At 55.4% G+C, this 24,350-nt stretch overlaps 1 protein-coding gene across 4 annotated transcripts in view; it reads right to left on the bottom strand.

Moving 5' to 3' along the window:
• Window positions 1-2,433: 2,433 nt before the first annotated feature.
• The window catches only part of LPIN1 (lipin 1), a 72,209-nt gene continuing 50,292 nt past the window's right edge, over window positions 2,434-24,350 (bottom strand). For 3 of the 4 annotated variants that reach the window (XM_029938284.1, XM_029938283.1, XM_029938285.1), the window contains 8 exons: window positions 22,623-22,702; window positions 17,224-17,350; window positions 16,095-16,243; window positions 15,484-15,570; window positions 6,939-7,091; window positions 6,066-6,180; window positions 5,261-5,364; window positions 2,434-2,687 (listed from right to left, as the gene is read on the bottom strand). In XM_029938284.1, the coding sequence (XP_029794144.1) occupies window positions 2,528-2,687; window positions 5,261-5,364; window positions 6,066-6,180; window positions 6,939-7,091; window positions 15,484-15,570; window positions 16,095-16,243; window positions 17,224-17,350; window positions 22,623-22,702 (975 nt within the window). In that variant the 3' untranslated portion in view covers window positions 2,434-2,527. Of the gene's footprint in view, window positions 2,688-2,829; window positions 2,910-5,260; window positions 5,365-6,065; window positions 6,181-6,938; window positions 7,092-15,483; window positions 15,571-16,094; window positions 16,244-17,223; window positions 17,351-22,622; window positions 22,703-24,350 lie in introns of all 4 variants that reach the window. The other variant, XR_003908049.1, reaches the window with a different exon arrangement.

Genomic DNA, 24,350 nt, shown 5'->3' on the forward strand with positions numbered 1-24,350 from the left:
CACAACGGGGCCTGATAGTGATTTGATCATGACCAGTATATACAAATACAGACCAAGTGTTGTAAACAAAATATATTTAATTCTTTTTTAATGTTTCATTTATTTTTGAGAGAGAGAACAGCCTGAGCAGGGGAGGGTCAGAGAGGAAGGGAGACACAGACAGAATCTGAAGCAGGCTCCAGGCTCTGAGCTGTCAGCTCACAAACTGTGAGATCATGACCTGGGCTGAAGCCAGACACTCAACCGACCTAGCCACCCAGGAGCCCCAATAAAATATATTTAAAGTGGGGACCTAAGCCTGAAATCGAAAGCGGAGTTCCCTCTGAAGGTGCGATCACGTCTCCATGTATTATGTATGGAGTTTTCTACACACCAGGCAGATATGTCCCCGTATCACACAGGACGCTCATCTGATGCCGTCACTGGGGAGGGGATTCATTTCCACAGGCAACCCTGCAATGTGTGGTCCAAATGCAGGACTCTAGCCGCGCGACCACAGGGTTGCAGTGTGACATGAGACTGCGGATTAGAGGACTCACCCACGCCGAGGGCAGCCATACACAAATCCCGTTTTCCGAAGCCACTGGGCAGGTGTGAACATTGCAGCCTCTCCCGGGGTCCCGCACCTCTGGCCTGTGAGCTCCTAGAAGGCATGCTGTTTGGGAGTGTGGTGGGGTGGACGTGTAAGGTGCATCAAAATCAGGAATGCAGAGCTGCATGAGTGACTGCACTGGGATGACGTGGGACACACGCCCTCAAGGCCCAAGCCCTCCCAGCGCAAGGGACGACCTCCATCAGCCTCCACAGGCCCGGGAGTTCACAAGCCTTCAAGTTCACCCCGAGACACCCTCAGGACGGAATTCACGTTGGCTTTGGAAGGTCACTAACGAAACAAGCCTAGAGCAGTTAGGACAGAACTATTTTTAATTATTTTTAGCGCCTCCCAAAGAAAATCTGGACCTGCACGGTCACGTTCCTACGCAAACCTGGGATGGACCACATGCACGTCTGTCTGTCTGTGCGGCCCGCGGACGGTTACGGGCAGTCCTTGCTAACGGGCGCCCATCCATCACGACGGAGGCCACACCTCTGGATTTTCTTTCACAGAAAGAGTAAACTGTCTTTCAAAAGCTTGCCTTTTCTGCCTCCAGGGACTCTAAGAATGTGATTTACACAGGAAAGCACTTCAATCGCTGGAGTAGAAACACTCTTTAAAAAAAAATAAGACTTCACAAGGTAAAGCAAAATCTTTTACCAAAATAATTCTTTCACTTTTCAAACTGTTCTCTCCACGAGCCAATTTCACAAACAAGTAAAGGAATTGTCTTGTTGGCTTAAAGATTGTCACTCGAATCATTACTTCTCCCCTCGCCCTTAATTCGAGTGGGAAGAGGGAAGGAAAACATAAGCATTACTCAGAAATGCCAAAATTAGGTCAGTGTTGTGAGATATACAGAATAAGGCTCTTTGGATGGATGGTCTGACATCTATTATCTTTTTAATGTAGTAACGACAGTTATGATAGAAAGAATATGGCTAAAATGCTCATGACAACAGCCCAATCGAAATAAAGTAATAAATAATAGTACCTACAAAGAACATGACTTCTTTAAACTATTTTTGTAAAACCGCCTAGGGTCATCTGAGAGCTCCCGACAGGACCGGACGAGTCACTTGGCAGGAGCTCGGTTCCAGGCCGCGTTTACCACGCTGCTGGATTCGAAGCGCCCCCCTCGGACCGTCTCCTGCGGCCTGAACTCAAGGCGCTGTGAAGGTGCAGAGAGCGGGGCAAAGCACATTCTAAGCGAAAAGTCCGCGGCGGATGCATTAAGGCCTACCTCTTCCAGCCTCGGCCCCGGAACTGGGGGCGGGGTGGGGGTGGGGCGGGAGATACACCAGTGACCTGCATCGTCTCCAACCCAAGGAATCACAGAACTCACTCGGACTTGGCGGCTAACAATCAGACCCGTCAGCAAATACTGCAGGGGAGCCGCCGCGGGCCAAGCCAGCGAGGTGAAGGCGGATACCCCGCAGAGTCAGGTCCCGGGACCCCCAGCCCCCCGCCCCGTCCCCTGCGAGCGGCAGCGCGCACCGGGCAAATGGAGATGCGCCCCTGTTCTACCAAAGTCCTGCGGATCCGGCGTCCCTCAGCCGAGCGGTGAGCGGCGGGGACCCCCCTCCCTCCCAGCCACCTGTACTTAGTTTTCGGCGGCCACACAGCACATGAGCCCATAAGCAGCTATGGGAGCGGACGGGCCGGGCAGCGCTGCCTCTGGCTTTAAGCCACGAGACCGGGGCACGCCTTCCACGCTGTCCCGCACCTGACTCCCTGCCTATAAAGTGCACCCTTCACTCAGAAACGCCACCCCCCAGGGCTCGGGGATGGGAGAGAAATGTCCTTCGGCTTTCTCTGCTCTGAAGCAAATGACTGCATCAGGCTCCTGGGCTCCTGCTACACGGATCCCAAAACATCCTTTAATGAAGTCGCCCGGTCTTCACGTGACGTCAGCAGGCCACTCGGGACATTTTATGGGGAGGCAGAATGAACATCCTGGTTTTCAAAAGGTGGCAGCGGCTCCCTCCAAAAGGTGAAATTACTGAAAGTATCTGAGCAGGGGAAGTCCGAAGAATGGCTTCTTTTCAGCAACGGGAAAACGTGGTCAACCACTTCGCAGAGTCGCACGTACCTGGAGGGAGAGCGGACAACGTCACTGCCCCTGAGGGACACCCGCCAGGCGCCCCGCGCAGACCTGGAAGTCAGGAGAAATCCACCACCCCGGGACACACGCCTGCGGACTCAGTGGCAGGCGTTCTAGAACAATTCCTCACCAAGTAACAGGAAATCAACAAGTATGGCACATAGGCGTCCAGAAGGCCCATCTCCGGAGCATCAAACAGAGGCTGCTTCACTGTGCAAGGGAAGGTTAAGGGGACACAGACTTGACCTTCAGCTCTGCCACGGACCAGCCGAGTGACCTTAGGCAAATGACTCATCCTTCTAAGCCACAACTTCCCTAACCATAAAGGAAAGGAAAAGAAAACTGCTCCTGTGCTCACAGGAGAACTAAATAACATATGCGACAATAGAATAATGCATATTCAGCGCTTACTGAATTATTCAACACTACTAACGTTAGGGAATAATCAGCCCTCGATAATTACTCGCCTTCGGGGAAAAGCCTCAGCTAACACGAGGGACCAGAGACCTGGGATCTCCTCCCAACTTATTTGCTGTGTAACTTTAGGCAAGTGTCTTGCCCTATCTGGGCCTCAGACCCTTCATCTTTTCATACGACGGAGTTGGGGCTAGATCGGTGTTTCTCAACACTCCCTACAATCGTCTCCCACACGATTTGAGTGTTATTCTCCAGAAGATGCTGTGTGTTAGTCTCTGTGGCCTAGACTATAAAAAGGAAGTCGCTACGTTGAATATGCATTTTCAGACCTCTGGGCGCCTCCAACCAGAAACTCTGACAGGCCCAGACCTCTCCGTGCATCCCCAGTGTCCTCCCCCACAGTCACACTGGGTCCCTCTCCGGTTCCAATTTTCTAATAACCAAAATGGGCTTTTGAAACAAACTCCAGGAATGAGCATGTTCTGAGGCAGCAAATAACTTATTCCATAAGAACGCGAGCGTGTATTTAATAAAGGACCCCCAAAGGGCTTACGAGGAACCTCGGGCTTGCACAGAATGGGGAAAATCTCCCCTCATGAGCAAGCATTATGCCTTTCCTGGGACTGAAACAGATTTTTAAAACACCTCCCGGCTCTAAGACCCACTGGAGCCCTGTGGCTGTGGGAGGTGCCCACCCCCACCCCACCCCCCATCCACGCCACAGGAGCAGCCCCAGAGCCAGACCGTTGAGTGCTCTGGGGACAGGCACCTACAGAGCAGCAGGGCCCCGCTGGAAGGTGGTTCCGAGATTTCTCAGGGACAGTGTCGCAGGATCCAAGGTGACAGTCCCAAGTTCAGTGCCAGAGACAGGAGAAAGGCCCGCCCCCACAAGAAGGGCCTCGGACCCCGCCCAGCGTGGGATGATGGACGTGGCCCCTCCCGCGCAGCTGTCCACCCTGGGCCAAGAGTCCCCGCGAATGTGATGACCTCACTGGCCTCCGAGGTGAACCCTCAGGGGGGCTGGGACCCCTCCTTCCACGCCCCTTGTGATGGGACCTGCCATGTGCAGTGTCTCATCAGCTCAAGTTCTTTCTGATCCTGAAAAGAGATCTCTTAGACCTTCTCCAGACCAGGAAACCCTTCCGTGTGGAGGGGGCCATGCCAGGGAACATGGGAGAGAGACACCAGTGGGTACCGTCGGAGCCACTTAGAGCGCAGCAGGCAGAGAGATCAGAGCACGATGGGCAGAGAGGCACTGCACGTGGGGGAGGGGTCATTGTTGTCCCCGCAGCCTGCAGCTGCCCCCGTTTGGGCTCCATTAAGCCTGAGCAGGTAGGAGGGTCCTCTCGGGAATAAAACTATGCTCTGGGAGGCACCTAAATCCCCCATCGACCTAAAACCGCTGGAGATGTCTGGAGAAGACCAATCCTCCAGATCCCTTCCCCTCTGAGGAGGGTCCCCAGGACCCCCGTGGGGTCACTCTGGCCCCCCGCTCTTTTCTAGGTCTGCACAGATGGTGCAGCTCTGAAACCAGCCGAGCAGGACGTCCGTGGGCCCAGTGTCGCCCGGGGGGCAAAGCTCCCCAGCACGTGGGCTGGGGAAACGCTTCCCACTCTGATGAGCTGGGAACCCAGGGCACCAACGTCCAGAGAGACCCTGCGGCCGGCCAGGACGCCTCGTTTCCAGCAGGAGCCCCAGTCAGCGCCCTGCCTCGGGGGACGGGGCTCCGGCCACATGGACGAGAAGCATTCTTACAATTCTGTCATCTCGGGCCAGTGTGTGAAAAGACCTAGAGCGTCTCGTCTGCACACGTGGCCTCGCCGGATATTTCGGGCTGGTTACATTTCCAGGTTGCCTGCGAGGCTTGTCCAAACCACTAGTTTGAAATGCGTTCAGTTCCACTCGGCGGCAGACCTTAACCGGGAAGTCTAGACCGCGGGGATCTGAGTTCACGCAGACTGTCCAAAAGTGAGGTTGTGGACAAAATACGAGGAGTTAACATAGACTTCCTCTGTAGGAACTGAAGATTAAAATATAAGAAACGGAGGATAAAGAGGCATCCTGCAAACCGTAAAACATCATTCCAAGGCTGAGACCGGCAACGTCACGGCCCAGGAGGCCCGCACGAGGGGCGCGGTACTCACGAGGAGATGTTGGTCTTCGCGTGCTCCTGGACAAGCTCTCCTCTGGGATTGACGGTGAATATTCGGTTCAGAGACACTCCTACTTGCTTATAGGAATACACATCCTGTATTTGGTGAAGGATAAATGAGAAAAAAAAAAAGAGTTCACTGTAAACACGAATACAGGATATTCCAGATCTGACGCAGCGTCATAAAACTCTCATGAACCCGAGCCATACTTCCAAGGCGTGTAGAGAAAGAATATGGCTGGATGGGAAGGTATTAAACCCGATTTCCCTCTGGGCCTCGGTCCGCGGCCCCTTGCAAGAACTGAGTCAATGGGTACGCAGCCTGCGCCATCCGCTGCGATTCTGACACCCCTTAAGGCTGTTTATTCTCTGACCCGTTTTCTCCGGCGTGAGTTTCCAAAGGGGAATTCTCGGGCAAATGTGGGTGGGACACATAAAATCCTTTACCATACGCAGCAGGGTTCTTACAGCCCACGATGCCAAGTTCACGGCTGTGTGAAGGCTTGGCTTTTTCTACCCTCTGCTAGAAAGGGGCCACGCCTACTCGATGTTCTTGTTTTACTAATTTAGCAAGTAATTGGGAATTTGACGTTTCTAGTCCGACACTTCAAACTTCAGATTGAAATCCACTAGCCAATCGTCAGAGAGAACGAGAGGCCATGAAATAACCACAGTCTCCTTACGACTATTTCTGGGAGGTGCCGGCGCCACGGGTCGCCCGCGCCCCCCTTTCAGATGACCGCTGTCGGAAATGACCGTGAATTTCAAGGGCTCGATTGCGCCCCTCTCCTACTTACAGCCGGGCGGTTTCCAAAAGCAGCATAAAAGGGTTCTGTGTTTGGAAAAAACAGATTTTTGATGTCTGTCAAACACTGGACTTTAAACTTCTCCGGCTTCTTTTCAATCACTTCTCTGTGAAAACAAATAAACAAATAATGGGTGCCCTTGAGCAAAGAGGCTTCCACGGCACCCGACTATTTTTCAATGTCGAAGATGCCGTGACACCAAGAACACTTTTCTTATCTTCAGAAGTCAGTGCGGCGGTCCCCGAAAAGCACAAGAGAGAAGGTGAAGAATCTGTTGCTTTCAAGTCTTCCCACAGAGAAAACGCTAAGGACAAGCGTGAGCCAACCTCACTCGTGAGACGTCAGTGCAAACGTCCCAAATAAGCACGGATGTGCGAAGTGTGCAGAAGTGTGTTCCAGGGACACAAGAGTAGTTCAGTCCCTTAAACCAGTAATGCAGTAAAACACGGTAGTAACAGATTAAAAGACGAGAACACACACCACGTCAATAGACACCGACAGGGCATCGGATACAATCTGATATCTACCCACGATGAAAAACATTAAACCGGGAATAGCGAAGAGGGCCCCAAACCCACGGCAAAGGCCCTGTTAACGGTGAAACACCAGGTGCCTTTATGGCCATTTTGCCTCAACAATGTGCTGTGGGTCCTTGTGGGCACGATGATGTAAGGGAAACACACAAGTTATCAGGATTGGGGAGGAGAGAAAAGAACCTATCACTATTCACATACAAATGCACACAAAAAAACATTACAAATGAGCGTACAAAAAAAATTAATGTACAAAACTCTTCCGGGGGAGAGGAGAGGGGCTGAACCGGCCCACCGATCTGGGGCGGGAGGTGGGCAGCGAGCGCCGTACCTGTGCAGGGCCGAGAAGAGACTGCTGGGGCTCAGCAGCAGGGGCCCCTGAGGCAGCACCGTGCCCCTCTCGTTGACCCAGTGCAAATAGCCCCTCGTCATGTCCGCCATCCCGATGGCCCGTGCAGAGCAGTAGAGAAACTTATATCCGTTTCTGCAAGAGAGACAAAAGCGTTCGGGTGTCACGGCATCACCTGATGGAACTGATCCATCTGTGCTTCTCTAAGAAAGGCGTCGCCCAAGCTCCCGCACCCAAGGCCACACCCTACACGACACTATTCTGCACGAGAAGGAAGCTGGAGGCATTCACTGTCCCCTACCAAGCACTCGGCCCTCACTTGGGCTAATCATCATGGAAACTCAGTTCGGTGGGGATTTTCCCTCCGCTTTACTGCTGGGACACTGAGGCTCTGTGCAAACTGGCCAGGATCCTGGCACCTGCGCTGCTCATCCTTGGGTCCTGGCTCTCTGGAAGGTCCGCCCAGCCACCGGGGCACAGGGACCCCCTGCAGGTGCACCCACCACGGAGACACATGCCATCAAATACCCCCCTCGGCTGGATGATTCCTGAAAGCACGGAAATACGTACCCGCCCTCTCTCATCTCATCCTAAACACGGCCACTGCCGCCAACCCCCCGAGTGTTCGTCTCCACACCAAACCCCATCTCCCGGCTCCCTGGGCTGTGACGCTCCTTCAAAGAGCTGTGTCTGCGCTGACCGCACTTGACCACCTGCGTCAACCCGCTCCAAGCGGACTTGTCCTCCTGCGTCGCTGCCCGCCACTGCCACCCCAGGTCCCGGCGATGCCGCAATTCTCGAACAGACTCCGCGGCAGCACCCAGCACACGTGACGGCCCCTCCCTCTGAAGCACCTCAGTCCCCCCCGTTTCTGGGACCTCCCTCCTGCCTCCGTCCCTGTCGGCTCCCAGCAGCAACCGGCCCCTGGGCCCCGCTTCCACCCAGACTGTAGGTGCACGAGTCCTGGGGTCCTCACTGCCTCCTCCCCAGGGAATCACACCCACTCTGCAACAGCCCTGAATGCCACAAAGAAACCAAAGCAGCATAGGCTCTCTGTGAGGCTGTGACGCAGTACAGATGTGTACAGTCTTTGTCCCCAGCTCCCAGCACAGACCCTTGGGCTTTCTGAGTGACCCACCATCTGTTATCCAACACAAGACCCTTCCTCCACACACACCTGAGTTTATGCTGATGAGGCGGCCCACAGTTGCCATGGGAACCAGCCATGCAATCAGAGGGCTGGAACTTCCAGCCCCCCCCCCCACCACATCCCCCCCAATACACACAAATTCTGGGAAAGGCAGAGGGACTGGAGATTGAATTCAATCACCAACAGTCAATGATTCAATCAATCATGCCCACACAGAACCCTAAGCAATGGGGTTAAGGGCTGGGAGAGGCAGGTGGGTGCATCCACATGCTGGGACACCCCTGCTTGTGGAGACGAGACCCTCCCAGTGCTCTTGGTGCCTCTGCAGACCCAAGTGTCTGCCTGAGTTCTGTGAGCCTTTATAGCGAATCATTAAGCCCGAGAATGGGTTGTGGGGACCCCTGATCTGCAGCCAAGTTGGGCAGAAGAGGGGGCAAACTGGGGAGCACCTATCTAAGTAGAAGCTGTCTTAGGACCGGCCCCCTGCCCTGTGCGGCCGCCCTACCGCTGGGCAGCGGTGTCACAAGTGAGCAGGGTCGTTGGGATGCCCAGCTGGCGTCTGTAGAGAATTTCAGATTTGCTTCGTGCGACAGCCCCACGCACTGGACACCAACCATGTTGGGAATGAAATACAGATCGTAGGACTATTCTCCGATGAAATACAACTTTACTGCTTTAGTAGGACCGCATCTCCCTTTTTTTTTAACCCTTGAAAGTTTAATGACCAAAATGAGATGTGCTGTTAATATAAAATACAGGCCATGTTTCAAAGGCTTCGTACAAAACCAGAAGATACATCCCATTCATGATTCTTATATTGACGTTAAATGGTAAGAGTTTCCATATATTGGACTCCGTAAAATACACTCAACATTTTTTAAACGCCATTTATACCTGGCTGTCTTCCAAATGTATACTTCCAGTCCAGAGGCCTGTCTCGAGCACCAGACCAATCCGTGGAAGCACAGACCATCCTGTTACTCATGACACACGATGTACCCCCAACGCAGCGTGCCCCCAAATGTCTGCGGGCGCTCCTGCCACGTCCTCACTGAGCAAGTAAGCGGCCTTCGCTGTGCCAGGTGTGAGGCCAGAACTCAGGGCCACCTAGGATGCTACTTCTCATGACCACTGCTCCCCAGCCCCACTGCCTCAGCGGGCCCCCTCAAGTCCACCCCAACAAGGACCCCCTCTTACCTCTAACCCGCGGCAGCCTGAACCTGCTCCCAGCCCCCCACGCCAAGTCTGCACACAGAAAGAAAACTGAAAACACACGCACATCACGCTTCAAACCCTCCAGATCCTCTCAGATACAATCCAAATTCTTTGCCATGACCTGCAAGGCCAGTGAGACCCGGTCCCCACCCGTCTCTCCAACCCCCTGCACCCCTCTCTTCCACCCCCAGACAGGTGCCCCTGCCAGTCTTCCGAGGCGCCACACTCATTCCTGTGCCGAGCACCTGCACATGCTGTTCCTTCTGCCTGGAACTCTGTTCCCCACACCACAGGCTCCCTCCCTCCCTCACCGCACCTAGGTCTCTGCTCAGACATCACCTCCTCAGAGGGCCCCTCCCTCGTCCCCCTACGTAAACACACGCTCCCCTACCCCCACTTCCTCCACGAAACCCTCACTCTGCTGTACTCTTCCCAGCAGCACTCAGCGCTAATACTACAGTATAGTTCCCAGTCTGGCGGTATCTCTGTTAATCCATCAGCGCTGAGGGCGGGGACTTGGTCTCATTCCTTGCTGTGACCCCAGTGCCAAAAACAGTGCCTGGCAAGTCACGGACACTCAGTAAATATCTGCTGAACAAGAGAACACGAACTACCCCCCGCTCCCTTTCTGTTCCATCCCGAACATTTCATGCTGGTGCATCTCTAGACGTGCTCATCAATAAATACGTCCTTTAAAACCAAGACACAGGAAAGTTTCCCCACGAAGCGAATCCAGAAATACCAGCTTGTCTGGAGGACAGGGACGCATCTAAAAATCAAGCAACCCTTTTCCTTAAACATCTTCGTATTTCAGCTCTCTAATTAATGCAGTCTTTAAAAAATACCCACTCTTTCTGTATATAGCTCTTCACATCAAAGTCCTAGAAGCGGCCACCTGCAGGGGTTGGAGATGCTAATTTTATTCAAAACCTGATTTTCAAATAACTGTCATGGTTTGATCAGGCCACTGCCTTGTTCCCACCATGCAAAGGTTCTGCTTCAAAGGCCATTACTAAACTTGGCTGGGAATGCAGCTCCAAGACATCCCCCGCTGGGGGTGGGGGGCGGGGGGGGGGCACAGAGCCTTCGTCCCCAGGAAAGCTGCCTGAAATACCAAGTGCTCCCATCAAATGCTCAGGGGGCACCAAGTCACCAGACCTTATCTCAAAGGGAGCCGCTGGGGGCGCGACCCCTCCCTCCTCACTCAGAGGAGCGGGACGCGCTGCTCCCATCCACACCTCGGGGGGGGCTCTGGGTGCACACGGGGCCAGCGCCTGGGGAGCCCTGCCCCGACTTGAGGGCTCCCCAGGGGGGGCGGGGGTGGAAGGACACAGCCGGCCCGAGGAGAGAGCGTGCGCAGAGGTACAACCACACGTGGTCCCACTCACCCTCGCAGACCCCAGGAACTGGCCAGGACTCGGGGAACACCAAAGCCGAAGGGGACAGGTGTCCCACAGCCCGGCTTCGCAATAACGGTTTCCCCATGTGTCTCCGCCTCTGTGTCTCTCTGAAAACACCTGGCCTGGGCAGACATTAAAATAGCTTGGAAAGATTACCTTTGGGGCTGGGTGCCAAGGTAGGCGTCTAGGCTGGAGTTTCTCCACCACGGGACGTCTCGGCCTGGATACATCACTGCTAGGGGGCAGGGCAGAGCCCCGACAGTGCCGCTCTGTTGGGACGTCGAGCAGCATCTCTGGCCTCCGCCAGCTAGGGGTCTGTGACACGCCCCCAGGCACGGCCCTCAGAAATGGGCTCCAGACCCTGCCATGGGTCCCTGAGGGCCAAAATCGCCCTTGGTCGAGACTCTTGTAGGACATAGGGACCTCCATAGCCCCGTCTGCAGGCCTAAAAGGAGGATCATCCCTTGCTCCCTTAAGGATGGAAGGCTCTAGGCCAAACTCAGACTTGTTCTCAGCCAGGCCTCCGAGCCTCCTGCCCACCATGCTCGCCCTGGCCTTGCTCTCAGCCCCACCTCCTCTTGCCCTGCCTCCCCCCGTGACGAGTGTGCGTCTCTCGAAACCCGGCTCCAGGGCCTCCTCGCCCCTCCAATCATAATTATTTCCCCCTCACTTGCCATCTGAGAAATCTGCATCTCCCTGCACGTCCCCTCCCTGCGTCCTTACAGGGTCTCTGTCACCTGCTCCTACGGGATCCCGAGCTCCCTGACGGAGAGGCACCAGCACAGACCCCGTGTGCAGGGGGTTCGCGATCAGAGTTGGCTAAGTCCTGGGGTTCTCGCGGAGATCGTGCTTGGAAAAGCTCGCCCAGCTGCCCCACACACGCACTTGCGACGGCAGCCCCACGACCTGCAGGCACGGCATTTCTGGGCTGGCAGTGACCTAAGGGACCGCCTGGCTGAATTTTCCCCTTTCAGAGATGAGGAAACCAAGGCTGGGAGTGAGGGACCAGGTCTAAGCGTCCAGGCTGAGCGAAGGGCGTCACCTTCAGATCCCAGCCGCCCCCCAACTCCCATCAGACCTTCCAACCTTACTGTCAGATAGTACTGCGTGCACTCCCCTAAGAAGACCCGAAGGGGAAGGAAAAACATCGGCTGTGGGCAGGAGAAAACAAAGAGCCTAATGCATCTGCGAGTGATGCTTTCCGTTCTCAGCACCCTCACTTCACAGACACGCTCCTCCCACCAGACAACTCATCCATCCACGAAAATACAGGAGCATTCGTTCGCGCTAAATCACACACACAGCGACTTCTGGCTCCGTCAGTATAAAAAAATATATGGATCAAGGAAGGTGGGAAATCAGAGCAATTATTGTCCAGATTTAGCCCCTAAAAGACCCAAGAGGTCAACGATCTAGAGATTTTAGCAAAGAGTCTTTTACTTTCCTTGTGCACGTTGGACGTAGGGGAAGAGACTCACATCTTCCATTTCTATTGGCTACGGTTACTTTTAATTGACAACCAACCCAGCTATTTTAGACAGAGGCCTCTCTAGGAACAAGGTAACACAGCTCCACAGATAATTTCTCACCGCTGACTGTATTCAACAAAGTAATCACATCTGGAGAAAAAGAAAATTGCCCTCATTTTCTGTTGTTTTCAGACAAGTGGCTATCTGCAAGACTGGCGTTTCCATTCGATACTGCAGTGCAGAAAGTTTAAGTGCTACCTAAATTCCAAAGAAGCAGAGTGAGGACAGTGTGATCCGTCCCCACATCCTGAAGTAGAGAGCACCACCTTCCTGGTGAACATGCCAAACACATCTCTGACCAGGCCTGCGGGTGATCACAGGAGGGCATCGAAGGAATGACCCGGACTCACGAGAAGAGGAAGCCTCCCCCCCACCCTTCCCGGTCCTCTGTCCCCACACCCTGGAGGAGGCGGCACGTGGGGTGCGGCCAGCATCGGGGTTCACGCTGACCAGCAGTCAGCTGCGGGAACGCCGCACCACGCCTGACCCATACCAGGACTCTGACAAGCCAGCCCGAGCCTCTGGGGGTCAGGACAGAGCTCAGGAAGCAGGTAAGAGGCACACGGGGTCGCCGACTCTGCCCAGAAAGGCATTGTGAGGACCACGGCGTCTGAGCTGGGCATGGCACGCAGGGAAGCGTGGAGACAAAACTCGGAGGTACAGGCAGGCCGGGCAGAGGCCACCCTTCGAGCGGAGGCGGAAGATGGGAAACCGAAGCACCGAGTGTGGGATGTGGCCTGGATTAGAGCCGGAAGGTCTGCAGAGACACTGGGAAACTGAGGACGCAGCAGAAGCCGGGGAAAGCCACATCGGGAGCCCCCCCAGAGGCACTCCGTGCAGACTCCCGAAGGCCACAGCCGAGCCCTGTGTGCAGATTGTTCCGGAAGCCTAACGGCCTGGGAGCCACTGAGGAGACACATCACACTCAGCGAACAAACAAACGTCAAGCCTGTCGCCTCAGCCCCAGCGAAAACACAGGAAGCATCCTGCACCCCTTCCAGACCGGCACCCACCCCCTCACTCGCCCCAACGCAGTCAGTCAACGGAAGACTCAGGTGCTCTCTGGTAAGCTACCCTACCTGACTTCCCCAAAAGATCTCTTTTCTGGGGGGGAAAATGTAACTAGGCCTTTTTTTTTTAATGTACAGTAAGGAAAGGAGATTTATGTTCCAAGCCCAAAATGATTGAGGCAGCGAGCGTCTCGGTATCCTGACTCGTGAGAGTCTCTTCCAACTAAAAATAGATGCAATTTTCAGCGTCATGCAAGTCAAGGCAGGCCCTCAGTGGATTCGTCCTTCGAGGTGAGAGGTGAGCCGCGGTGAGGCTGTGGGGAAGCGGGGGCCTGCACACGCACTGTCCGCAAGGCTGTGGCCTGGGCTTCCGTCGGCGGAGGGGCAATCTGGCTCCGCCCGGCAGATCTGCGAACGTGCTCCCCCTCCTACCAGGAATCCCACTCCTGGGAATCCACTCTCCATCGGCGCCCCCTCGGTGCGTGGGCCGCCCTTATTCCTGGGCATCGTGTGTCTGAGTGCTCGGTGCATCACTGTTGGCAACAGCGGAAAAACTGGAAACTGCCTCCTACGTGCATCAACAGAAGGCTAGTGAAATCCGGAACGGCTGCCCCAAATTACACGATGTGCGTAGCCATGGAGAGGGAGGCAGACCTCACAGGTAATGAAGCGGAACGGTATATCCTTTCTACTAAAAGGTGTAACCTGAGGACTAAATAATGCTCGCGCGTGCGGGGGCGCACGGAAGGCGTGAATGGATTTTAAGGGCAGCACGACAGAACCAAGCTGCTCACGGAGGCCCCACTTCTGGGGAGCTGATTAGCACGGTGTGAGAGCAGAAAGGAAGGAGACACAAGCTTTGTCCTCCCAAATGTCTCTACTTGTTCTGATTTCTCTTCATTTATTTTTTAAAGAACCATGTATTAGTTCTGTGACGTTTTGGAGTGAAATCTGGGGAAGTAAGGCCAAACCGATGAGCCCGGGCACCAAGAAATCCGAGTTCTCAATCCCAACCGGGGTCTGAGGGTTTGTCCACCCCGACCCCACTGCAGCATCAGGTCCAGGAGGCCAGAGATGGCGTCCACCTCGCACCTCCCACACCTGCCACAGAGCCGAGCATACAACAGGCACTCACTAAATGCTGGAAGAATGAATGAACGAGGGGCCAGAAAGTCTACTCCATTCAACGGTGCTCAGAGCACCAGCAGAGCTTTGAGTGCCCACCCCCACCCCCATCGTCACCTACCATGGGCCACAGGGGAGCAGATCAGGCTGGAATCAGGCCCCGTTTTCCAGCCTGACACCCCTCACTCTGTAATTCCTTGCCTTCCTCGACCATGGAAAGGTGGGGCCTAAGGCACCTTCCAGCTCTAAGAGGCTGGAGTACTGGGGCGCCTGGGGGGCTCAGTCAGTTAGGTGTCTGACTCTGATCATGATCAGGCCATGATCTCACGGTTTGTGGGTTCGAGCCCCGTGCTGGGCTCTGTGCTGACAGCTCAGAGCCTGGAGGAGCCTGCTTCGGATTCTGTGTCTCCCTCTCTCTCTGCCCCTCCCCTGCTCATGCTCTCTCTCTCTCAAAAATAAATAAACGTTAAAAAAATTTTTTTCTTAAGAGGCTGGAGATCAGAAAGCATTGAAGGAAGAGGTTTCACCAATGAGGGAGACCTTAGTCCACAGAAAGATGGAGAAAGTGACGAGCCTGTGTGGGGAGGGACAGACCCGACCGGCCCTGACCCTGAAGACAGACCAGACCAGACGCGAGGGCCGTGGGGCTGAGCAGACCAGAGCCAAAGGTGCTGTATGCGCAGCAGCTGGGGGCTGGGGGCAAATCCCCTCACCCTCCGAGTTCCTCTCTCAGTGAATGAATGATACCGATTCTTCAGTAACTCCTGGAAGCTAGTAATAGTGACGTCCCCTCCCCTGAGGTGACACTGCTCAGCAGGAACTGAATCTCGGTCCCTCCCCTAAAGCTAACACCCTCCTTCCGCCAACAATTTTCGACCCTCCTATCACTTCTTTTCTCATCCTGTGGTACCGAACTCACCCTTGGGAGTCGGGATTAGGACTCACAGTGTACTCGGAATCCTGCACCCGCCCCCACGGACCCCGCCTGCCTGAGCTGCACCCCTGCTTGCAGCCCCCTCACAGCCAGGGCCCGAGCGTGGGGTGCCGCGCACACGCCAGCAGGGTGCGAGAGACGGGTGGCGAGGGCCCGGGACTTACTGGCTCACTTTATGGTACAGCTTCGCAATGCCCTGGTGGGTCCAGTCCTTCCCAAGGGTGGGCAGGATGTGGCCAAGAGTGTCTGATCTAAACAGAGAAATGAGAAAAAGGAAATAAAAAAGGGCACGACAAATGGGAAAAGAGCCCACTCCAATCCACTGAACCAGAAATGCCTCGGAAGATGCACAAAGAAAATCGCGCCTTACTTTCCGGAGAGCAAAGCCCAAAACCAAAGGAACCAGATGAGGACGCCCACGGAGGGACGCGTTAATACACGAAAGGCCCCTCCCCTGAGCACGCATCAAGTCCATGACTCGCTGGGGCACCGGGGTGGCTCAGTCAGTTGAGCGCCCAACTGCAGCTCAGGTCATGATCTCAGGGTTCATGGGTTCGAGCCCTGCGTCAGGCTCTGTGCTAAGAGCTTGGAGCCTGGAGCCTGTCTTCACATCCTGCGTGTCCCTCTCTCTCTGCCTCTCCCTTGCTCACGCTCTCTCTCTCTCTCTCTCAAAAATAAATAAAACTTTAAACGTTAAAGTCTGTGACTTGCTAAAGCAAGACCCCAAGGCTGCGTTAGAAACTGGACCGCACGGGCCCCGGTGCCCCAGGCCTACCTGGTGATGGTCCCGTCGATGTCGGAAATGATGACTTTGTCGTCCCAGTCCCACAGGTAGATGGTGCCCTCGCAGCGGCACGTGCCCTGGTACTGCGTGGTCACGCTGAAGACCACGTCGTTGGGGCCATTCTTCAACTTCAAGCTTTTCTGAAAAACGTGAACCACGGGGCCACCTTGAGCGAACAGCCCCGGCTGAGGGATGCTTGGCTTCTGTTCCAGGCGACGTGACACTAGGATCATTTTGAAGCTCCCTGCCCTTGGCCACCGTCCATTCTGCTCTCGAGGAGGACGTGGTGTGGGCTCCTGCAGCCCAGGGCCCCCAGGCCCGCCTGACAGGCAGCTCACCCACCCTCTGCGGCGGGGGTGGGGGACAGGCAGGAAGCCTTGTCCTAGTAAGGCCAACTTCAGAACAGGACCCACTCACTGCTCCAATGGATAAATACGAAGGGGGGCCAAAGCCAAGCGTGGAAGTGCCTCCCTGGACCACCGCGGACCCCGGGCCATCACGGCAGACTCAGAGGGACCCTCCAGTGCACGCCAGCCGGCTGCCGGGCTCCAGGCGCCCTCAGCATTGCTGCCTGGCCGGGGGCCACACGGGGACAGGGCGAGCTGGCGGCGTTAAGCGGGGGGAAAGGGGGGGGTGTCTGCGCCTTTTTCCCATGAAGCACCATCACGGCTAAGGCTGCGCCCCCCGTCAAGTCTCAGAATAAAAAACAAAAGGGGGGATACGTGCTCTCCGACTGTTCGTGGGAAACAAGGGGCAGGAAGGAAGGGTCTGATGAAAACTTAAGAAGACACTGTGACCATGATGCCCCCTGGCACCTGACACTCCCCAGACCCCCCGGCGAGTGCTTGATTTACCCCAGTTTAGGAGACGCACTTGAGGTAACCAACAGCTCTCCAAAGGCAGAAAGAGCCTGGAGGGTCGAGTCTATCAGTCACTGAAACCTGAGGAGAAATGAGCTCCATCAGGCTGTCCTCCTCCAACACTTGAAAACAGGAGCCTCCGGGGCTATGCCAGGGGAGACACAGGGGAAGCGGTGGGGGGCGGGGACAGCCTGGACAGGCGACGCTGGGCTGGGGCGTGGGAGGGGCCCGAACACGACCAGGGAACACGAGGCACTCACCAGCTGCTCCGACGTGAGCCGCAGGGTCTTCCTGTAGCTGACGCTGGACAACAGGGGGAGGTGGCCCGCACTGGGTGCTTTGGCAGCAGCGTGCTCCTCGTCGCTGGAGGACGACTCGTGCTTTATTCTGGAACACACCGTGACGTAATCACCAGTGAGGAACTGCGTCTGGGCGGCCATTAAAAATGCACTAGGCCCAAATCAGTGACAGCGCAGCGGGTCTCCCCCTGGGGCCGGCTCCCGGCGGTCGTGTCCCATGTGCCGTCGCCTTTATCAAGGAGCGCTCGCCAGCCCCCATTCATGCACCTGTGGCCGTCCTCACAGGGGCCGCCTCTCCTCCTTCGCTCCGCTGTGGACTCGCCATCATCGCTCTAGTTTCCACCCAGATGCTCCTCTTCCTGAGGAAGGTGGCTAAGCTCGCTCCCTGCCCAGGAGGGGGAGCAGGCTCGGAAACCTTCTCTTCTAGTCCCTGAGGCTGCGGGCCAAGCACGAGAAGTCCAAACTTCCACACACCCTGACTGAGCAGTTCCGTGTTCCCACCTCTCCAAACACACATTTTTTTAAATGTTTATTTATTTTTGAGAGAAAGCGAGAGCACGAGTGGGGGAGAGGCAGAGAGAGAGGGAGACACGGAATCTGGCTTCCTCCAGAGACAGAATCGGGCTCCAGGCTCTGAGGTGTCAGCACAGAGACCAACATGGGGCTCGAACCCATGAACTGTGAGATGATGACCTGAGCCGGAGTCCAACACTTAACCGACTGAGCCACCCCGGCACCCCGCCAAACACACATTTCCGAATAACTCAGCAGGTGCTGGTGAAGACAAGGAAGACATCCGTCCTTCTCCGGAACCCCCGAGCCGGCTCCGTCCTGCGCACCTCGTCTGCCCGCGCAGAAGCCACAGGCCATGCTCCCGACTCCTCCACACGTCTCCGTCTGGTGAAGGGCTGGGAGGCGCCGGTGGGAAGCAGGCTCGTTTTCTTTAAACAGCTCATATGAAGCCTGTCCCTAATGACTTGTTCCCTGGACTGAAGTCCCGCTGTGGCATAATCCCCAACCCAGCGGCTTCCTGCTTCCTGCTTCCGGGGACCATTATCCTCACCAACATCCTAACACTCTACAAAGTCAATGAACGTTAACGGTTAAGGCTGAGGGGAAACAGCTGAGTGGCCCCAAGCAGGCAGGTCCCATCCTCACTCCGGCCTGCAAAGCTTCCTGCTCTGGACATCCCTTTATGCAAGACCGATACACTTAGGACCTGATCATTTTATCTCTGTGGGCTCTGACCTCACAATGCCAATGCCCCGTGGCCTCCCGGCTTCCTGGCCTCCCTTCCCACTCCTGTGCAGCCTGTTGCTCTCTTATCCCACGTGTGCTTCCAGAGCAGTCCCCGCCATCCCCAACTGCCCCCAACTAGGGAGACGTGCAGGACACCAGACATGGCACCCTCTTCTGTTACTTCCACCAGCTCTTTGTGGGGCCTTTCCGCATCGAGGATGAGCGGCTGTCCTGGCCCCACAAGAGGGTCCCTGAGGGCTGCGGGGCGGGGCCTGAGGGCTGCGGGGCAGGGCCTGGAGCTCATCCAGCCAATGCTCCCGACCACTGTCGCCACAGCACACAGCCTGGGCCTGCGCTCCTGGGACTTTTTGTCTATGATCAGAAAGCAGACTTGGTCATCGCCAGGACACAGGGACTGTGGGGAATGAGCCATGGGAACGGGTCACTGGGTCCACAAAGAAGGACAGAGCATGGGGCGCCTGGGCGGCTTGGTGGGTTAAGCGTCCGACCTCAGCTTGGGTCATGATCTCACGGCTCATAGGTTCCAGCCCTGTATCGGGCTCTGTGCTAACAGCTCAGAGCCTGGAGCCTCGGATTCTGTGTCTCCCTCACTCTCTGCCCCTCCCCTGCTCACACTGTCTCTCTGTCTCTCTCTCAAAAGTAAATAAACATTAAAAAATTTTTTAGAAGGACAGAGCGTGGAGGCTAGACCCCGGCCGGTCTGCGGCAGGCTGGGCTACCTGCGCTGACTCTAACCGGTGACGTGGTGGGCGGTCTCTAGGGGAGCGCAGACAGTCCCGAAGTCAGAACTGAGGAGTCCGGGCGGAAGCCCACAGGAGTCAGGCTGTTACCTGCACAAACAGCTTCTTTTTCTTTCAGTCCTAATTTCCTCATCTCCAAATGCAGAGGAACAAACAGCTTCCCACCCACCAGAACACTCGGGATGCAGGCAGATGACAGACAGAAAGAACCGGACTGGGAGACGCGAGCCCCGGTGAGGCCTCGCGCCTGGAGAATCCCTCTCCGGGCCTCTGGCTCGTCTGGAAATTGACATGTTCTGACGACAGCCCTTTCCCATCCCGGCAACCGCAGGTTCTGTGACCAACGCCGGGTCCTCTGAAGCACAGACTTCCAGACGGGGCAGGCAGGGTCCTGGGGCACCCAGCTAGAACCCAGAGAGAGACGAGTTGCAGGCCCCTCGCTGAATCGGACGCTGGTGATGCTCCAGCCAGCCAGGCTGGGGTGAAATGAGATCCAAGTGTGACCTAAATCTCGCACGACACCCGACAGACATGCGCGTCTGCTCCTGGGGTGCGGAAACTCGAACACGGCGGGGTCACCATTCGTTTCCATCTGCTGGGGCCGCTGGGGCGGCGAGGGCCTGGGAGCAGGGCCGCTTTCCAGCGCCGGCAAGAATCTAGGACCACACAAGAGGGCTCGGCCCGCTGGAAGGTCTGCGTCCGGGGAGCAGCTGTGAGCCTCGTCCAGGGGCGCTGGCCACAGCATGCGTTCTGCACATGGTAATTCAACGGCTCGCGCGGTGACAAGCAGTTTGCTCAATGGGGAGACTTTGGGGGCCGTTCTGTCGATGGAGTCTGTCAATGACAGGGGCGCCCTGACGCCCTGAGTCAGCGGCCCGGATCTCGCTGGGAGGCTGACCCTCTAGGAACGCCGGTAATAATTGAGACACTTCACTTTCTCAACAGAACTTCCTAGTACCTTTCAGAATCTCCATCTCCTCTCGCAGGACCCGCGTCTTCATCTTTCAGGGTTGATAAAGAAGCCTGCTGTGACCAACTCAGGGAGGCGGGGTCTCCCCTGAGTTCTATGCAGCCGCAAACAGCATTCACGTCAATGGCAGATGGTAATAAACCCGCGATGCTTCCAATAAACCGGTAAACCGCGCCAGCAGATCCTCCAGCTTAGCCACCCTAGGGTCACGCTGCTCTTCCCCTTGGTCCCCTTGGTCCCCCCCGCCCCCATGCCCCCCTACGGCCCCCAGCTCCCTCCCTGGTCCTCCAGGAGGCCACTGGGAAGGGGAGAGGGACAGCATCGGATCCTGCCACAGGCCACGCTGCCCACCGTCGTCACTGGCTGCGCCTGGTGACCTCCTGCCAGGTCCACCCCACAGCCACCCCCCCGACTGTCCCGCTACAGCTGCACCCCCGTGTGGCCTGCGGAGTTTGTGCTCTGGACCCGCTTCCGCACGGGGGGAACCGCGTGAGCCCATATGGGTGGGGCGGGCACCACTCTTCTCCCCGTTGCAGGGATGGAGAAGGAGACGCGGTGGGGTGGCGAAGTCACCGAGGATCACACAGTGAGCTCTGCTCTCCGCCCTGCTCACGCTGCCTCTCGTGTTCGGAAGCCGTGGCCAGTGTCCCAGAAAGTGTCCCAGGAGGTTTCTAGTGCAGCTAACTGGCTGGTGTGGAGGCTCCGGACGCACTCAGCTTGTGTCCCCTGTCCCCATGCAGTCCCCCCCGCGGCCTCTCCCACTGCCGGGACAGGGCCCCCGCCCCTTTGCTCGGATACGGAGACCAGTGTGCCCGAAGCCAGGACCGCACACCTGGCCCGCCTGACCCCAAGTCCGCCGTCACCGCCTGCGGCCGACCCGTCACAGGCGTGAACAGCGCCCCACGGGAAGCCCCCAGCTTCTGTCCTGGGTGCTGCACGCAGCCCTTCCAAGGACAGCATGCCCTCAGCCTGCGCTCCCCTTGACCACACCTGCCTCCTCCCGTCCGGACTCACTCAAGTCACACTCAACAGTAAGGTCTCCAAGCAATCGTGTCGGAAAGGGCGGAAAATGGCAGTCAACCCCATTTCCCTTGCCAGTGTAGACGGGCAGAGGGTCAGGCAGGAAGGGGCAGTGACGGGGCCCCGCCCAGAACACAGCATGGGCGCCCCCTCTAACACTATGGCCAAGAGCCGGCCAGGCCATTCGGAGAGCAAGCTCCAAAAAGGAGCCCATTTTAGGGGTGCCTGGGTGGCTTAGTCGGTTAAGCATCCAGCTTCAGCTCAGGTCATGATCTCCCAGCCTGTGGGTTCGAGCCCTACATCGGGCTCTCTGCTGTCAGCTCGGAGCCTGCTTCGGATCCTGTGTCTCCCTCTCTCTCTGCCCCTCCCCCGCTTGTGCTCTCTCTTTCTCTCAAAAATAAAATAAACATTTAAAAAAAGAAAAGGTGCACATTCTTCTCCACACAGAACAATGAAGAAACCAGATGTCCTCCTACTTCCACCTACATGGGGTTTTGGATCCAGGGCCAGGAGGCTGGGGACGGGAGATCTAAGCCCGCCTCTCCTGTGAATCAACAATATATTGAGGAGAACGACTCAACTCAGTAATAGCTCAGCAACATTTATGAAATGCCTGCTGTGTGGCAGGCATTAGCTTCGCCTCCAAGATACAGAAATGATCAAAACCCGCATCTTGCCTTCCGCTAATTTCTTAGCATTTTCTTCCTGCTACATAAGAAACGCAATCCTGAGTTCCTTAAACACAGGAATGTGCTAAAGGTAAGGCTCTACGGAAACGGTGTTATGCTGGCTCATTCGGTATCAATATGCATTATCAGCATCATTACTCGTGCACGCTGGCTTTGCCCTCCGATCAGAGGGTCCCTCACATCCCCTAGGAACAGACTAACCTGAAGGCAAATGTTCTCAGTACTGGTCCGTCGCTAAGTTAATGTGAATCCATATCCATGCTTAGGAAAGTATCGACACAAGTCCCAGTTAGTACTCAAACTATAGAGAAAAGCAATTTCCTTCAGAAGGAAACTTATCCCCAAGTCCCTGCTAATGCCCATTTTGCAAGCACCGTCACCACCACTGCTGCGTGCCGCACGCCCAGGGCCAGCACACGCCATGACCACGAGAAGCACTCCAGTGACGGGGCCTCCCTGGAGCCTCACGTTTACCCCGCAGGATAGGTATCTGAGGGCGTGCCTGCTGCCACTGGATTCTCGGGGACCCCAGGCCATCGTTCCCGTTCGCCCCAGGGCTGCAACCCCAGTCAGCCTGGTCCAAGGTGTACACTCGACAACCCCCAGCCGCACCCACGGGCCCGGGCCACGCCCTTGGACCCAGAAAGGGGCTGCAATGGCGCACTTGGACCCGCCCCGTACCTGGTGGCCATGCCGAGCTGTGATGGCTGCTCCCGGGGGCTATGGCTCTGGCCAGCCAAGCACTGCTCTGGCTTACTTTCCTGGAGAAGGAGACGAGAAAGAGTCAAGGGGGTCCCAGCGAGAAGGGCCAGTGTGCCACGAGGGGCTCCCCAGAGCCCAGGGCAGGGCCCAGAATGCCGTCCCTAATGCTACATGCCCCGTGCACGGCAGGTCCTGCTCAGTGCTTTGCTTGGATGCATTGAATGAAGCTGAGAAAAATTGTTTGACAGAAACGAGTCTGTTTTCCATAAGTGTTGGTGGCACCAAACCAAACTTCATAATCACTGGAGCTTATGCAAATGCTTTATCAAGGGCTGCTTGGATACCCGAATATTTTCAAAATATTTTCTTATAATTGCTGATAGAAATGCTTGAAAACAGTTTCACACCATATTTTGCTTAGGAAAATGCTTCTCTCCTTCTCAACACCACACGCTCTTCATGGAAAATGCTCCTTCATTGCACCGGAAAGAGGTCTGGAACCCTAAGAGGTCTGGGCTCAGTTCTGCTTCTGCTTGGGAGGCTTGGACAAGTCACGGAACCTTCCAGAGCCTCGTCTCCTCCCCGGTAGAGGGCAGGGACGGGTGGGGGGCCTGTGAGGACTGCAGAGATGCTGTGGGCACTCAGCCTGGCCTACAGTGGGCAAGGGACTTCAGGGGAAGTCACCAGACAGAAGCACCCAGGCAAATCCCTATTGAATCCCACTATCCGTGATGATTTGGTCAAGAGATTAATATTAATATTAATATTAATGACCATATTAATTCAATATTATTGATTATTCAATAGTCAATGATTAATATTAATTCAGTATTAACAAGAAAATAAGCAAAATAAATAACATATCAGGGCGACCATCCTAACATTGGATGAGTACACACGATATCCAAATATTCTTTAGCTTTTTATAAGCACATAAATAATTGATGTGATAACACGCCCAGTCATTTTGAATCTATTTATTTAGGTAACGCAGCTCCCACTATCAACAATTCTTTATTAGACTAGTTCAAAAATACATATCTATCTGAAATAAATATAGTTCAGTTTTTTTGAATAATTTCATAACTGTTCCTTCATGCCGGCATTCCCCTTAATTCAAACTGGTGCCGATAGGAGTACCCTACAATAAATAGGCCATTGACATAGCAAATAGCCCTCTGTCTACATTCTAGAACATGCTACTTTCTACGAAGGGAACCAGAGAGGCCCTTTAAGGTTTAAGTTACCTAAAGTAAAGCATACGTTTGCTCTTATTTGTTTATACCCTTGGAGAGAATGGAAGAATCGGTAAAACGCAGATATGTTCAAAGAAAATGTCAAGGAACAATGTCCTCTTGACAAAACCCGTCCACCAGACTTGGTCTCTTTGAACTCGTGGGATAAAAGAACTGAGATCATTGCGGTTTCCATCAGTACTGTAACAGCCAACCTGACTGCTGTCCTTGGGGCTGCCCTACACTAGATCCCAAAAGCAATCAGCCTTCCCTCAGATATTTGCCAGACCCTGCTCTGAGTCCAGGCATCAGAGCCACACAGGGTCTCCGCCTTCACAGAGGTTAGGATTTGGAGGAGAAAGTGATGTGAATCAAACAGTCGCGCTAATATGACTGCAAACGCTGACAAAACTTATGAAGGCAAAGTTTCACGGGCAGGACCAGGAGCATAGAGAACAGCGGCCTAGACTAG

The sequence above is a fragment of the Suricata suricatta genome, chromosome 4, assembly GCF_006229205.1.
Source record: "Suricata suricatta isolate VVHF042 chromosome 4, meerkat_22Aug2017_6uvM2_HiC, whole genome shotgun sequence".
Lineage (NCBI taxonomy): Eukaryota > Metazoa > Chordata > Mammalia > Carnivora > Herpestidae > Suricata > Suricata suricatta.